This window comes from Anser cygnoides, chromosome 14 (genome assembly GCF_040182565.1).
Source record: "Anser cygnoides isolate HZ-2024a breed goose chromosome 14, Taihu_goose_T2T_genome, whole genome shotgun sequence".
Lineage (NCBI taxonomy): Eukaryota > Metazoa > Chordata > Aves > Anseriformes > Anatidae > Anser > Anser cygnoides.
The window spans coordinates 10,694,152-10,710,490 of NC_089886.1; the positions used below are offsets into that span (position 1 = coordinate 10,694,152).

General features: G+C 52.1%; 1 protein-coding gene across 3 annotated transcripts in view; it reads left to right on the top strand.

Moving 5' to 3' along the window:
* Nucleotides 1–16,339, top strand: part of NEURL1B (neuralized E3 ubiquitin protein ligase 1B) — a 129,280-nt gene that overhangs the window by 50,627 nt on the left and 62,314 nt on the right. The window contains exon 2 of one of the 3 annotated variants that reach the window (XM_048080382.2): nt 639–725. The exons of the other annotated variants lie outside the window; for them this stretch is intronic. Coding sequence (XP_047936339.2) covers nt 639–725 — 87 coding nt within the window. The remainder of the gene's footprint in view (nt 1–638; nt 726–16,339) is intronic. 3 annotated transcript variants of the gene reach the window in all.

Genomic DNA, 16,339 nt, shown 5'->3' on the forward strand with positions numbered 1-16,339 from the left:
ATTTCCCATGCCTTAAAGGCAGGTTGCCTGACTTAGCATTCCCAAGACGCTGCCAAGCACAGCAGAGCGCAGAGGAAGAGCCTCCTGCCCGCGTAAACAGAAGGCCGGCAGAAAAGCAAGCCGGGCTAATGCTTTACGAGGTGTTTCTGTGCTGAGGCTCCGGCTGTTTGGCCTAGAAGCAGTGCTACGCTCCCTACATCAGCTGTGTTTTCCTCCAGCTAACACATGAGTTGGGGCTGAACCCTACAGCGTGCTTCACGTCGAATGTGATGGGAAAGAGAAGAGGCGCTGACCCTGGTGCCCTGCTTTGCAGAGTGTGAAGGAAGCCTGGAAATGTGTGTCAGTGTGTGTTTGCTGTTCAGAGCTTTTCTTCCCTGCTTGCCTTTCCAGAAGGGAAGCTGGGATGGTTGCACTCCTTTCCCCCTGCACTCGAATGTCACTATTGAACCAGAATATTTTCACTGAGAAGGGGAAAGAAAAAGGCTGAATGTGAAATCTCTTTAGCCTCACTGTCTAGCTTATAAGCAAGTGACGAAAGCATCCCCTGCTCCTTCCAGCCTTCTGTGTGTGTGGTAAGAGTACTTTCTCTTCACCGTGGTTACTCATCTCATCCCCATCAATTCTCTCCGGTCCTCCAGGGAATCCCGTGGCAGCAGGGAGGAGACGAGACGCGACGGCCAGCAGGAGGGTCCCCGTCCTCGCCCTCGTGCCCCTGCACTGCGCAGGTACGGCGGTGCCAGTGGCGTGGTGGGGCTGCGGCGTTCCCCCTGGGGCAGCCCCGAGGAGGTGGCACCGCAGCCACACGGCACGTTTGCAGACACACAAGTCTCCAAGGGGAAACGCAGTGGGTGGGTTTTTGAAGAGGGCGAGGTTTAATCTAACAAGCTCTGCAGTTACAGGTAGAGGGATGTCTGGTGAAGCTTCTTAGTGTGGGATGCGGGGAGACAAGAAGGGGTTTTCAGCCCAAGGTGTGTCATAAAAGATGCGGTAAGGGCTCTTGTGTCCCAGTCACTCTGTTGAGGGCTCTGCTTCCAGTGAGGAGCATGTGTTCATTAGTATCTACAAGTAACTGAGGACATGTTGGGCTACACAGGCACATATTGAGATGAAGAGGACTTCTGGCATGCAAGGAAGGGATTTCTTGCTCACATCTCTCATCTGTGCCAGACCAGCTTCTCAGGTTCTGCTTACGCTTCACCTCATCTGCATTTGAACGGTGCATGCCCTCCTTTGGCAGTGTGTAGCAAGCTGCCTCTTGCAGGCTTTACTCTCCCACTATGTTATGGTCTTTCTGGTCATCCCAGCCATTTCTGTCCCCTGTTGAGATTTTTCTCCCTGTGGAAGCACTGCAGCTCAAGGGCTAAGTTTTTATGCACAGTCCTTCATTTTTGGAAGTGCAATCAGGAGAGGAAGTGGGTTTTATACCCGTGTTCTGCACCAAAAGTTCAGGCATCTTGAGGGTGTATGTGTTGCCTGCAGTTAGTCAGACAGGAAAGAAAGATTTTAAAAGGAGACCAGGGTATTTTAAATAGCTTGATCTAAAATTGATACCAATCTGTCTCTTTGTGGCAGCAGGCTAAAATAATATTTCCAGGCAGATGAGGAAAGCTGCCTGATGTGGAATTTGAGTATGATCATGACTGACATGGATATTGGGGCTGTTCCAGGGAGAAGACGTGTATAAGTAAATCCTCTGGCAGCTCAGCAGCAGGGTGGCTTGGTGCCTGGGTAAAGGATTGCAAGGGGTGAGAGCTTGAGAACAGCAGAGCACCAGAAAGCCTTTGTAGCAAGGAAGTGCATCTGCAGAATACATGTCAGGCTCCAAAAATCAGCCCCACGTGTGTAACCATGCCCGGGGTGGTGTGCTCTGACCAGGTGGATAGTTGGCCCAAAACAGGCTGTGCATCCCCATCCACGCAGCGTCCTGGTGCTGCGGGTACCAGAAGGAGCAGGAGGCACGTCGTGGCCATGCAGCGTGTTTACAAGTCGCAGCATCCTTGGGAAGAGGGGGAAGATGCTCAAGACCCTTTTTTGCAAGCGTGCCTCGGAGCCTGTGGTCTTCAGTGCTTTTAGTCAAAAATCACTCAAAATATCAGACGGCAAAACGAGAGGCACCTCACTCAAATGTTTGATTGTCTTTTTTTTTTTAACGGTTTGGTTTCTGCACTGGTAGTTTTGCAGTCAGGCAGCATAAGAATGGAAAGAGGAAATTACTGTCAAACAGCCCTTTCTAAATCGCTGTCAGTGAGTGGCAGGAGATGAGCCAAAGAGATCCTGTTCTTGTCAGCCTCACTCGAGTAATGCACTGTCCCCGTTCAAGGAGAGCCCTTGTCTTTTTTAGCTTTGTGTAGGCTGAACCAAATTGTAAGTCACGTAAATGATTGATTTGCTTTACTGCAAATGATTGAAAAGTGGCAAAGTGGTAGGAAAAGTAGCGTGCGCTACTTGAGACGGTTGAATAATGAATGGGGAAATGGTTTGCTTGTGAATTGTAGCCTCTGTTTTTCAGCTGGATTCCCAGGTCTGGAACTGGCCTGGCTTCTGTGGCGTACAGGGAGAGGAGGGGGACGTGCTGCCTGCACGCAGGGGTGGCACTGACGGCAAGTGGCCGGGCTGGTGGCCTCCTGTCCCAGCAGCAGGGACAGGACTGCAGCAGGGGTTGGGATCTCAAGACCGGGGAGCGCTGGCCCAGATTCAGATGGCCTAATTTCCACCTTTGTCTCCATCTGATGCTTCCCATTGGCAGATGCTGCTGAAAGCTGTGGGTCTTCCCATGGACCATGCTCGGCTCTGGGAGTTTAGGCAGAATTGAGGTCAGCTGAACCCGGGCCAAATTGTGGCTTGTCTGACTGTCAGTTTGATACAGCTTGTCCCTTTGCGGATGTACCTTCCTTCCCGAGAACATGGCATCTGCTGCCCGGTGGGGCTGGACAGGTCCCAAAGGTCAGCGGATTTGCTCCAGCTGGGCAGGAAAATGGTCTCTGTCCTGGCTGAAGGGACGCAAAAACCCTAATTGGGAGCAGCTAGCCGAGAGGTTGGAGGTGGACAGAAAGGGAAGTGGATGAGATAATGTATCTGAAATAATCGCTGCTTATTGCCAGGTGACAGCCTCAGTCTCTTCTGTCATTAACTTGTTCAATGGTAATTATATTTCAGGATTATCTTAAATATTTCGTCACCCTTCCAGTTGGGGTACAAGAGATGCTTTGTGAAGGTGAGGGTCATCATCTCCGTTTGCAGGTGGTACTGCCGGGGCCTTCAGCTCGTAGGGTTCAACCAGCCGGTATTGACGGTGGCACAGGGCCAGTTCATGCCTGCCCATCCACAACCTGCCTTTCTGGGCTGGAAACAGTTAACCTGCAAAGCTTCTGAGGAGCAAAACACACGCCCAAGGTCTGCAAACCTCCCTGGAAAAGGTTTGGTTTAATTTTAGCAGAGTGTGCTGCCGGCAGGTCCTGAGGTTACGGTCCAGGATTTCCAGGGATTAATCTAAGTAGGGCACAAATTGGCTGGGTTGTGGAAGGTCACCTCCAGCCATCAGCTTGTTGCACAGCTCTCCGTGCTCTGCGTGGTCAGTGCTGGTGTCCCAAGGCGTGAGCTTTGCTGGGATGGTGGAGGAAGAGCTGGGGAAGGGCATCTGTCGTGGTGCCAGCTCCTGGCTGCAGCTGACCGCGAAGTTGTTGCAAGGGCGGCTTGCCGGCTGGTGTGGAGAAGTGTGTTCATACGTCCTTCTAGATCACTGGAGGTTCACAAAGCCCTTCTGATGGATGCAACTTGCTGCCGCAGCAGTCATCACCTCCCAGCAGAGAGGAGATGCTGCTCTCGTGGAAGCAGCTTTGTGTCCAGCCCTGCTTCTCAGCACCGACCTGCCTCCTCTTAGGGCATTTCTTGATGCTCATTGTCACCCTCTGCTTTCACCCAGCCTTCAGCCTCTTTACGAAGATGCTCTCTGCAGCTCAATTGATTAAATGCATCTTTGTATTCTGCAGAGCCTGGATCTGACATTGGGGCAGAGATGCGTGTAGTGGGGGCTTGTATGCAGCGGTGCTGCTGGCGGTGTAGCAGCAGTAGCAGGCAGCTCATGGCACGCTGCCTGAAAAGGCATTTTTCGACTTCTTGGCCAGATTCTGGACTGAGCTCCAACCTGCCACAGCTCTGCTGTTATCAGTACCATCTCCAGCCAGTGTAAAGCTGGCTCAGACACGGCTCCGTGAGCTGCAGTTGCACTGCTGGCTCGCTGCTCTGCAGCTGTCCCTGCAAGAGCGAGGTGTGCTGGCTTGGAAGGAGTCCCCCCAGCCCCTGACAAATGGGGACATTGTTAATGCAGAGCAGCAGACAAGGAGGGGATGTTGGGCAGGCCAGCTGGAGAGCGTGAAGGCAAATGGAGTAGATGGGAGGGAAGGGGGGCCTGGAAGGTGGCTACGTTTGTCTAGACAGTGTCTGCGATTTAATATTTTTTCTCTCCCAAAACATAGTCCGTACTGGACATTACAAGTTGAAGTGCATTCCCTGGGTTGTCAGTGCAGCCTTGGCTCCCACCCTGATCTCACACGGTGTTCCTGCAGAGAAAGGCAGTTAGGCAGCACCAGGAGCATGCCCAGGAGGCTTCTCTCTGTCCCTCCTCCTTTGGTGAGGCTGGGGAAGAGAGAACCTGGGCTGAGTCCTGCTTGGCAAAGCAGCTACGGGGCTGTCCCCATACAGCCACCAGGCACGCAGCAGCCTCTAGCTGAGCCTTGGGGACAAGGCGCTCGCAGCTCCCAGCTGGGACCAGAAGCCCCTCCTGGGGCAGGACCGAGCCCCACGGACACCCAGGGCTGCTGCCACCGTGGGGAAGAAGGGGGCTGCTTGTTTTTGAAACAAAAATAATGATGTGCCTTTCAGGGAATGTGGATGCTTTTCACTTAGCTGCCTCGCAGAGCTGACATGGGGCTATGCTGACCTGAGAGCTGTCAGTCAGAGCAGTCTGACATGCCAATTAGCAAGTTTCATCAAGGGTTTTGAGACTGGGGATGAGGACTGCATTGGCAAATGCTGTCCTGTTTAATTGCACAAATCCCAGCCTCCTTCTGTCCATGGCAGATTGGGAGGCACTGGGGCAGCCGGCAGCCCAAAATACTTGGTATGCTTCTGCTCAAGAAGCTGCCTGTGTCTTTTTTCTTTTCCTGTTTGTCTCGTTTTCTTTTGTTTTTTCCATTGTCTTCTACGCTTGCAGAAGCTGCGATTCAGCGCTTTTCTTAAGGGAAAAAAAATCCCATTTCTGAGCTGCGATACTTCCTGATCTACCAGTCAGCAAAACCTCTCCAGAATTGTCCACAGCCTTGCTGCACTCTTGTCTGAGATGGAGTTTAACTCAACAAGAGAGCATTCCTCATAATTGAATCACTTTAATGCTTAATTAGGAAAATTCTCCGTTTCCTTGGGGAAGATGAAACGTACAGCAGCTGAGGGCAGGCCAGGCGCACTGCTCTTCATCAGCCTGGCATGGCTTCCCCGTGGAAATGCAGCGTGGGAGAGCAGAGCCCTCCGGAGACGCCGGCTGCCGCTTGCTTTTTTTGCCCTCTGCTCTCTGGGAGGACGGGAGAGTGGGGAGCTGAGGCTGGATCTGGGGAGCTAAGAGGTAGTGGCTGGATGGCACAGGCGCCTTGCAGCCCATGGGGTCTCCTCCCTTGGTTATCCTGCTGTGAGCAAGAGGTAGATTTTCTTTTTGGAAAATAGCTTTTATTTTGTCAGGCTCCTGAGGAAGCTCCTTAAGCTAAGTGTGTGTAAAACAATGGAGGACTGAATACAGATCAATAAAAATTAATTTTCTTGGTTAATGCACTTGCTGAGCTCCAGAGCAGCCAAAGTAGATGCTAGGGTACCTTCAGGTCCTTTCCACAAGCAGCAGACCATTCCAGCATCTATAATGTCCATTTTCCCAAATATCTGCACAACTTATAGGAATAATCATGCCACAAACTTGCACTGATTCACCATCATCCTCCTGAATTGTCAGCTCTGCTGGAACCTTGCAAGTGCCTTCCAGCTCCTCCAAAGTGATGTCTCTGTGACTGGGAGCTAGCTGCAGTCTCTTGCTCCCAGCCCTACCAAGAATGGTTTTTGTTGCTCTCCTGCATTCCCACCTCGACAGCTTTGGCCACGAGGAGTTTCCCTCTTGCCACTGCTATAAGCTCAAAACCAGTGTCATAAGCCTCAGCTGCCAGGCGGGGAGCGAGCCCCATCCCCGTGACTTTAGTCTAGGCTCATTAGTGAGGCACAGAGCCTTACGGCACGCTTTTGGAGCCTCCCCCAGCAGCCCCTATCTGTCCTGGGCTAACAGGGAGAAAATGCACACCTCTTCTCATGCACAACCCTAGTGACCTGGGGAAATCAAGGAAAGTAAAGGGTAAATGCCAGAAGACCTGGTCTTTCTCCAGTGGTTTCCAACTGGAGTGCTCGCCAAAAACTATTGAGGTGTGGTCTGCCTCCAGCTCTGCTGGGATTTGGGACCAGCAGCCAAGAGCTGTGGCAAGGAGTGACGCCAAAAGGCAGGGGCTCGGTCGTGATCCCTGCCTTCCAGAGCATCCTTAGCTTCTCTGGGTCCTGCTCCAGTTTTCTTTCTCATGGGGCTTTACATAACTTAGTGTCAGGTAGATGTCGAAATGGAGTCAGAAAAGCAGATGATATCATCCTGGTACGAGCCTGGGGGACGGATGCCAAATCCAGAGGTGGCAGGTGCCGAGGAGTTGGTGCAGTGACAACAGCAGCTCCGCTGGCTGCCACTCAGCTGGGGCATCGCAGGCCCTTCTGCTTCTCCTCGTCACCGTCTGAAAATAGCTGCAGGATAACGCGCTGCCCGCACCGAGCGCTGCGCGGGGCTGAGCGTCGTGAGAGCGGCGCGGAAGCCGGCGGAGGAGCGGAGCGAGCCGCCCATCCTTACTGCGTTCCCAGGCACTAATCTTAGCTCACCTGCGGGGATGACAGCCCTCCTGGCAGCCAGCCACGCGTCCTTTCCGTCTCTCCCGGCTTACACAGCTCCCTTATGGCAGCGACAGCCCAATTATCCCAGCTTTCCCCGTCGTCTCTGCTCCCGGTGGCTTGGCTCTGTGCTGAAGCGTTCTTGGGGAAAGATCAGCGGGTTTTAGCAGATGGACGAAGGCTGAAGAGCAAATTGTTTTAATCAACCTTGCCTTTTTTTTGGGGACACTGAGTACTCACTGAAGTGGTAAAACAGCATCCGTGATTTCACAAGGCAGCAGGCTCGTCTCTAAGGAGCTTCTGTGGTTTTTTGGATGCCGTGGATACGGGCAATTAACTCGCAGCACAAACTTGGCCTTTCCCCAAGGGCATTTGTACTCACTGCCTGTTCCAGAATATGCGGGGGATCCACAGGCTGCGTAAGCTGGTGGACAAAAAAGTCCTGCCTGCTCCCGTCCTTCTGGGCATCGTGCTCCTCCAGGCGAGGTGCCAGGGCCAGTCCTGTATGGCGGTGCTGGGGGCAGTGTGTGGTCGTCCCATTTTGCTATCATAGGGTGGCCATTTGGATGCGGTGATGTGGATGGCATAGCAAATATGGTATTCAGGAGGGAAAATAAAGATGGAAAGCTTGGTTCCAGCCGGCCCACGAGGTCGTTTTCAGAAGTGATTCCCTGCTCTTCTGAGCAGAGCTCCAGTGACCCTCCTTCAGTACGGGCTCAGGAGCGAGCAGAAGTGAGCTGGAGAAGATCAGAGACAAGCGAGGATTGCTTTCCACAGATGTGATCAGGATCTGGCTCCCCTGATGGTTGTTTAATACCTGGTTTAGTTTGTGTATTCTTAAATATTGCCAGCGGAGAGATTCCCTTTAGTGCATCCCGCTAGATGTATAAGCTGCCGCACAGGAGGTGATTTGCCTTTTTTTCTCTATGGGTTGGCCTGTGGATCCGTGAGCCATGAAGCAGAAGCTGCAGGCAGGCAGTGAGTAAGGATGGGAAGCCAGAGGCACCGCTGTTGCTTTAGCAGCTGTTTCCATAAAAGACTTTATTCACTGGTAAGAGGCAGCCTGGGAAGCACCCTACCTGCTCCCAGCCCCAAGTGCAGCACAGACTCACATCCTCTTGGAAGCCACACTGCAATAAAATACCTCTGTGATAAATGCAAGGTATGTCGAGGCCCATGGAGAGGGAAAGCCACCATTCCCTTCCTTTGCCTTGACCGTAGCCCAGGCAGGTCTTGCCTGGGGCCCCCAGCACGAGCAGGGGTCTTGAAGTGACGGGATGTTTTTGGGTTCACTCGCTGCTCCCATTGGCTTCAGTGGAGTCTCAGCAGCACGGTGGGAATGGAGCGCTCTGGGCTAAATCTTGTGGTCCCTGACAGGGCTGAAACTAATTTTGTCTGCCCCCTCGCCTCTTCTCCCATCCCTTCTCAGTGGCACCCTGCTTGTGGGAAGGTTCCTCGAGCAAATTACGGCTTGAGGGCTCTTACTGGTCGTATCCCAGCAGGGCTACTCCTGCTCCATTCCCAGAGCTGGAGATTTGAGTGTTTGCCTTGCTTCCTGGGGGTATGCGTGCATGGCCGAGCCCCTGCAAGCTGCTCGCTGTTCAGTGATGCCACGAATTGTGAAGCACCGTTGGGTTTTCTTTGCATGAAAGAAACTGCGTGCAAGGGAAATTATTAATTATCACGGCACATATTTTTATTGCTAATGATTTGGGTTGTTCTGAGTGGCAAGAGGAACTGTCTGTGACTGTGTGGGTGGATAACAGATACTTAGGGGATGTTATAATTTGCATTCCTGCTTTTGCTTGGCCAAGGCTGCCATGGATCTGCTCTGTTTGTCACTGGCTCCAGTGACTGTTAAGCAAGGCTGTTGTTTGTGCTGCACCGGGCTTTGTAGAACAAGAAAGAGAATTTCCAAACTTGCCTAAGGAATCGGTTGCTTGGTGACAGCCACGGGGATTGGCATCCTGGAGGATGCTTGCTTGTTTGGAGAGCCAAAAAGCTCTATCTGCTTGGCCTCCTGTATTTGTGCAGTATCAAAAATACAAGCTGCAAGTTGTGCCCGGTCCCGTTGTTCACCTCCCCGTGCTCTCCAAGGCAGCGAGACTGGGCTGTGTCTTTTCCCGTGGTCCCAGTGCTGGGGAAGATGCTCTGTTCTTAGCACAGATCGGGACTGAAGGGAGCTGGGAGAATGCCCCAGAAATGTCTTTTGTGGGCTGGGTGTCCAACCACGCTGCCACCGGGACCAGCACCTCACCAGGGTGCTGAGCACCACCGAAGGGTCAGCAACAAAGGAGTCTCACTGGGGGGAAAAGGGAGTTTTCTGCCTGATGCCCTCTCCTCTCAGCTTTATTCGTAGGCACGGGCAGGTCACATACATACACGTACACAGTTGCCTGCCTGCACTTTTGCATCTCCAGGAGGAAAGGAAGAAGCAGTGGAGGGGGGCAAAATGCAGCCCTCCACCCCAGCTCCACGTTGGGTTGTTGCTGTTAAAATATGACTAATGCTAAAAATAATCCTGGCGTTGCTATAGAAACTTGCACTGTTGCTACGTGTGAACCTGGAGAGAATTGTACCTCCTCGGTACCTTGCTTTTCTCCTCTCAGCTGAGCTCGCCCCGACAAGGACGACCACTCCAGACCCTGCCTGTTCCTCTGCCCGGCCGTGCTGGGCTGCCCATTGCTTTTGTTGTGCTGGTGGACGGGAAGGGAGGGCACTATTCAACCTATCTATGCATCTTTCTGCTTCTATTTTCCAGCATTTCCAGCCTCCTCTGCCATAGTTTCTGAGCCCACGTCTGTCTTGTTTGTCGGTCCCCTTCTCGGCTCCTTCGCTGGGTCTGGTGAGGCTTCGGGCAGCGCCCACAGGCGAGTGGGTCCCCTCCTCAACACACGGCCAGGTTTCCCATCCACAGTGGAGGAAAAGCCTCTTGTAAACTTCCTTTGGGTCTAGAGATAAAAAGGGTTTTTGTATTCATTGATTTCTTAATGCCGCCCGAATCTGTCATCCCCATTTTCCTGCCCCTCCCAGCCTCGGTAGCTATTTGCAGGAAGCTGAAGTCTTCCAAGCTTTTTGGAAGAAACCAACCAAGGGATCAGTTTACATTTTCCAAATTGTAATGACAAATGCTGGAAACTTCCATTCAACTTGAAAAAAGAAGCCGGGATTAACCCAGATACTGATCTAGCCCCCGAAAGCCAGTCTGGCTCCTGCACGGATTGCCCTGCGCTGTTGGGTGCAGTTTCCCCTCCATCCTGCCAGTGCTGCTGCTCAGCTTCAGCCTGCGTGAGCAGTCATGGCTGCTCATCACCTCTGAAAAGCATCCCAGGAGTTTAAGCACCTGGATTTGGAAGTCATGCCCTATCTGATTCATGCCCTACCTGATGCTTCCATGTCAGCGCCACGGTAGGGCTGAGGAGCTGGGACAGAAGAAGGCAAAAATGGTTTAAAGAGTTGAGAGAGAGAAGGAAGAGACCTGCCCGCTCCTGCACCCTTCCTGCAGCCCGTCGTGGGAAGCCCCCATCACAAAATTATCCCACAGCTGTGACCTGGGAATGATGCTGAAGAAAGCAGAGAGAGAGGAGTTTTTGCTTCCCAGAAAAAAATCTTCCTTTAAAATCCAAGTCAAGTCTGTTGCTCTGAAAGCCTCTTTCTTACCCTGGGGATTTTAAATGGGTTTTAGACACTTACCTCAGACTTGAGGGGTTTAATTCCTCTGGAATGATGCAAGCCAGGACCTGGAGATGATTCACAGCAGCAGAGAGGGGCCGAGGCTGGCAGGGAGCTCTGGGGACCATCAAGTCCTGCCCCTGCTCAGAGGCAGGTCAGCGAGAGCTGTGCTCGTGGGATGAAAGCTGCCCCGGGGGACAAAGGAGTTAGCATGGTGACAAGTGGGATCCGTGCTCCCAGAATGACTTTTCAGACATGGACACACTAAATCAAACCTTTATTAGACATCTACAGACAGGAGCTGTGACCAGGGGCTGGATACACCTTCACATACGTGCCTTCATCCACCGTTGGGCACAGTTTAACACCTTCCAGTTAACAATGCTTGTTCTGGATCAGACAAAGCGTGGAGCCAACGCATCACCCTTTAGTTTCAGAAATATTTGCCTGAGTCTTTCTGCTCCCTGCAACACTGTATTGGTCTTTGCAATGCGTGCAGTAGCTCCTCGAGCCGGGGACAGGCCAGGGGCATGTTCGTGGGGTGATGGAGAGGCAGGCAGCTTCCCCAGCTCTGGCCAAGGCAAGGACCCTGCTCTGAAAGCACTTGTGACTTATTTACATTCGTAGCCCATCTCTCTTTAAGCGAGGCTAATTCTGGGAAAAAACATTTCGGCTCTTGCCCTTCTGGTGCTGGGGAGACAAAAGGGGCCTGCTCACAGCCAGGCTCGGGAGGGCTGACTTCTGAATTACTTTTTTGCAGAGTGCCTCCTCTCCCAATACCAAGCCTTGTGAAGATGCCAGAAAAGGGTTAAGAACAGAAAGATAAAGCAAGTTTCTGGGAACTTCCCCCTCTCCACTGAGAGACAGGAACGCGTGTTATTCTCTGCCCCTTTGGCAAACACGGACAACATGACTCCCCCACCTACGCGTGCTTGCCAGCTGGTCGTCTTTCTGTCTGTCTTTCAGCATTAAGCTGGTCAAACCTGCCCCACAACCATGCCACCAAGTCCTCACCCTGCCCTGGTGCCACCTTGCCCCCCATTTTGTCCCCTAGAGGGTCCTTCCCTCAGCGGGGAACGGCCCCGTGCGCTGGATGCTGCCGCGGAGAGGCTGCACGGCGAGGAGCAGGTTGTGCCCCGTCCGACCTCCGCGTTAGATGGGCTGCTCACAGTGCTCTTTTGTTTAAAACTTGGCAGCCCCGCGTTGCTTGCAATTAGAGGAGCGTTGCTGTCGAACCATCAAATAGTTTGGTTAAACATCAAACTGTGATTCTGCTTGTCCAAACATCGTTGGGTCTGGATGGAGTCTCGTTTAGGATGTGGCTTGATGAACCAGAATCCAAAGATATAACATGATTTGTGGTTTTTAATGTGACAATTGGGCTTGATAGTCCTTCTTTTGAAGTCAGTGAGAGCAGGATCCAGCCCTTTTGCCATGCTGAGGACAGATTGGGATAAAACAGGAACCAGCCCAGACCTATGAATCAGCCTTGACCCGAATCTCTTGAGAAGTCTGCGTCGAAAACAAAATAAACTAGGTTGGCTTTTCGTTGTTTCCATTTTCATAACCATCTGTAATTTCTGATGTCAAACTCCTGACAGACAGTGTCCTGTGGGAATTCCAGTCTGACTGGAAGTAGGAGCTAAATCACAAGGAATTTGTTCACAAGATTTATGGCCAGTGGTATGGATGCCAAGGATTTCATCACAGTAGTATCTAACACGTGCCTAGCATTTTGAGTATGCCTAGTAATTAATATATGGACATAAGGAGGGTAGGGACTGAACAGTGAAGTTTGAACCTGAGCTCCTTTCCTTGGCCATAGGGATGATTTGCAGGTTCTGACTTGGTCTTTTAAGTGCCCAACTGGGACACTTTCATCTGGATGGAGTACTGGGAACTGGAGCTATAACTTGAGCTATCCCTATTTTTCCTGCTGATTGCTGGAGAAAACCCAAAAGGTACAGAGCTGGATATCTTTCAAAGAGCTACCTAAATGGAGGATGGAAAACTCCATGAGAACCAGCTCTCTCGTGGTATCCCAGTACTTGGTGTCATCATCCCATGGAAGTATAAATAAGCCCTTCCAGAAGGCTTGATTCAAGTTCAGTTCCAGAAGTGGCCCCAGGCCAGCCTTTTTTTGGGACAACTTCTACTGCATTTCTGGCAAAGCTTTCCCAGCTTTAGGACTTACCAGATACCAGTTTCTCTGATCACTAATCCTGGACTCCAAATCTGTTGGCCTGCATCGCAGAGCAGGTAATTACTTTGGCAAGGAGAACTTCGCTGATGTGTCATGCTAGCACAGTTTCAAAGAGAGGAAGGAGTGTTTTGATCTGGAGGAACAGGGCTGGCTTTCGTACAGGATTTCATCCTCCCTGCATTTCATGTAGGTAATGTATACGTATGCTCGCTCTGCCTCAATTTTCCATTTGCAGTTTGGAAGTACCGACACATTACTGCTATCATCCTTCATCAGTCTTCCTTAATTAGCTGGTAAGATCATCAGGGTAAGAACATTTAGCACGTAAGGCAGCTCCAGTACCTTTAATGAATAATAACAAGCGCCGTCGCCCAATTTTCTGTTTGCATCCTCTCTTACACAAGAATGCCCTGTTAGCTCCTTCAGCAGCCTGCCCTGTGCGTTACCCAAGGATGCGGGTCCCAGGTGGTTTAGCTGCTGCAGCCTGCATTGTGGGCTTGATATAGGAGGCTTCAGGCTCTCTAGTGGTATGGGAGTGCTTGACCAGGCTTATGTGACCTTAAAAAGGGTGTCTGCTCGCTGGTGCATGCATCCGACCTCGACCTGTGGTGTTTCCAGATTGTACGTGCTGTTAGCCTGCCTGTGTCCTGTCGCATGGAAACTGAGAGGCGCTCCTCTGTACTGCAGGCAGCTAGATGAATAGTTACAAGTCGAGGCCGGGATATCTCAACCAGATCTCTTGTGTTCGTTTAGCTTGGGCTGCCCTGTTTCTCTGTGCATCAGTTATCACACAGAGAAAGGGGCTCAGGGGAGCTCGGCTTTTCTTGCAGGGCGCTTTGAGCTCAGTGGAAGAAAGCTGTTGTGTCTGAGGAAGCAGTTGCATCAAAGTCTTAAGTCGTGGTGTTTAAACAGGATCTGATGACAGATGGGATTAAATGCAAAGCAGCTTGTGATGAGGTTTTAATAACTGTGGCAGACCTGGGGAGAGTGGTGAGGGGTGTGTAAGGGATCCAGCTACGGCAGAAGCACGTGGCACTGGTGAGAGCTGAGAGCGTTGCTCAGGGGGGGTAAGGCTATTTGCAAGAAATTGTGTGAAGGTTCTGGGGAGAAGGGAAGGGAAAAAAGAGCACAGTGGAGGACTTGACATGCTCACTGTTCTGTCACCCAGTAGAGCCACTCCTGACAGTGCACATCAGTGCCAGACAATGAGGTCACCAAATAGGAGGGGAAATGCACCAGTGGTATTGTCAGGCTGCGAACAAGGGAAGGAGAGACTCTCCTCCCTACTACACCTGAGGATTGCAAAACTTGCAGCTTAAAAACCAGTGAGGTTGCCTCCTCCTCCATGCATCTTCCCTAGTCCTCACTTGTTCTCGTGTCACCTCCTGGGAGGAGAGGAGGGGATGTCCCCCGGAGCTGAAGAAACTGGCTTCGTGCTCCGCGGAGAGCAGCGGGGGCTGCATTGCATGCTCACGGAGGGGCGTGCGGGGAGGTGTCTGCCTGGTTCTGCTGAGGAAGAGACTCGTGGGGGTGGAGGTGTTGGGTTGTGTGCTTGGAGGGATCCCCCCTCCGCTCTGGGATTTCTGCTGGCAGAGAGGGAGGAATCACAGTGGCACAACAGGTAGAAGGATTCACAGATTCACAGATTCACAGATTCACAGATTTCTCTAGGTTGGAAGAGACCTCAAGATCATCGAGTCCAACCTCCGACCTAACACTAAGTACTCCACTAAACCATATCCCTAAGCTCTACATCTAAACGTCTTTTAAAGACCTCCAGGGATGGTGACTCCACCACCTCCCTGGGCAGCCTGTTCCAATGCTTAATAACCCTTTCGGTAAAGAAGTACTTCCTAACATCCAACCTAAAACTCCCCTGTCGCAACTTTAGCCCATTCCCCCTCGTCCTGTCACCAGGCACGTGGGAGAACAGACCAACCCCCACCTCTCTACAGCCTCCTTTCAGGTAACTGTAGAGAGCGATGAGGTCGCCCCTGAGCCTCCTCTTCTCCAGGCTGAACAAGCCCAGCTCCCTCAGCCGCTCCTCGTAAGACTTGTTCTCCAGACCCCTCACCAGCTTGGTCGCCCTTCTCTGGACTCGCTCGAGCACGTCCATGTCCTTCCTGTAGCGAGGGGCCCAAAACTGAACACAGTACTCGAGGTGCGGCCTCACCAGAGCCGAGTACAGGGGCACAATCACTTCCCTCGACCTGCTGGCCACACTGCTTCTTATACAGGCCAGGATGCCGTTGGCCTTCTTGGCCACCTGAGCACACTGCTGGCTCATATTCAGCCGACTATCCACCAATACTCCCAGGTCCTTCTCGGCCAGGCAGCTTTCCAGCCACTCATCTCCCAGCCTGTAGCTCTGCTTGGGGTTGTTGCAGCCCAGGTGCAGGACCCGGCACTTGGCCTTGTTGAACTTCATGCAGTTGACCTCAGCCCATCGCTCCAGCCTATCCAGATCCTCCTGCAGAGCCTTCCTGCCCTCGAGCAGATCGACACACGTACTTAGCTTGGTGTCATCTGCAAACTTACTGAGGGTGCACTGGACGCCCTCATCCAGATCATCGATAAAGATATTAAAGAGGACCGGCCCCAGTACCGAGCCCTGGGGGACTCCACTAGTGACCGGCCTCCAACCAGATTTGACTCCATTCACCACAACTCTCTGGGCCCGGCCATCCAGCCAGTTTCTAACCCAGCGAAGCGTACGCCAGTCCAAGCCACGAGCAGCCAGTTTCTTGAGGAGAATGTTGTGGGGAACGGTGTCAAAAGCCTTACTTAGGTCAAGGTAGACCACGTCCACAGCCTTTAAGGATCCACGTGTGCCTGCAGCAGTTGCGCCCTTGGTAGTAAATGCAGAGGAAGAAAGACCAAATATGAGGCTGAGATGGGTGAACGAGGAAGAGCTCTCCTGCTCGTGGTGGGATGGAGTTTGGTGGGGCAGTGTGGGGTTGGAGAACCAGGACCAGCATCTCTGGAAGGCAGATTGGGCTGACAAAGAAAGGGCTCATGTGGTTGCACGGCTTCTGTCTCTGCCTACCCTCGCTGCTGACAGCACGTGGAAAGGCAGCGTTGTCTCCATGAAATCTAGCATCGTTGAACTAAAGATCATCCGTAGCCCTTGTTCAGGCCTGGTGCTATTAATAACCACGGAAGAGCTTGATATGGGGCTTCTGAGTAGCACAGCTCAGGCTCCTTCACAACGGTTTGGACTTTAAGGAACTGGGGTTTGCAGGGCCAGTAAAACAGCAGCCCTGTCATTGAAAATAAGTCAACAACTGGGTGTTTTGACCTGTTGATGTTTTTTTTTGCTTTTCGCAGCTGTATTGGGATGTGCAGCCCCAGTCCTGAAACGTGTCAAAGATCTGGGCTAGGGACATCCCAAACCCATGTGAGGCAGGGCTGTGTCAGCCAGCTTGCAGGGTGCTCAGAGGTTGCTCTTGATGCTACAGAATAGAAGGAAGCTTCCCCTGCTTTTAATATGAAATTGAATGTCACCTA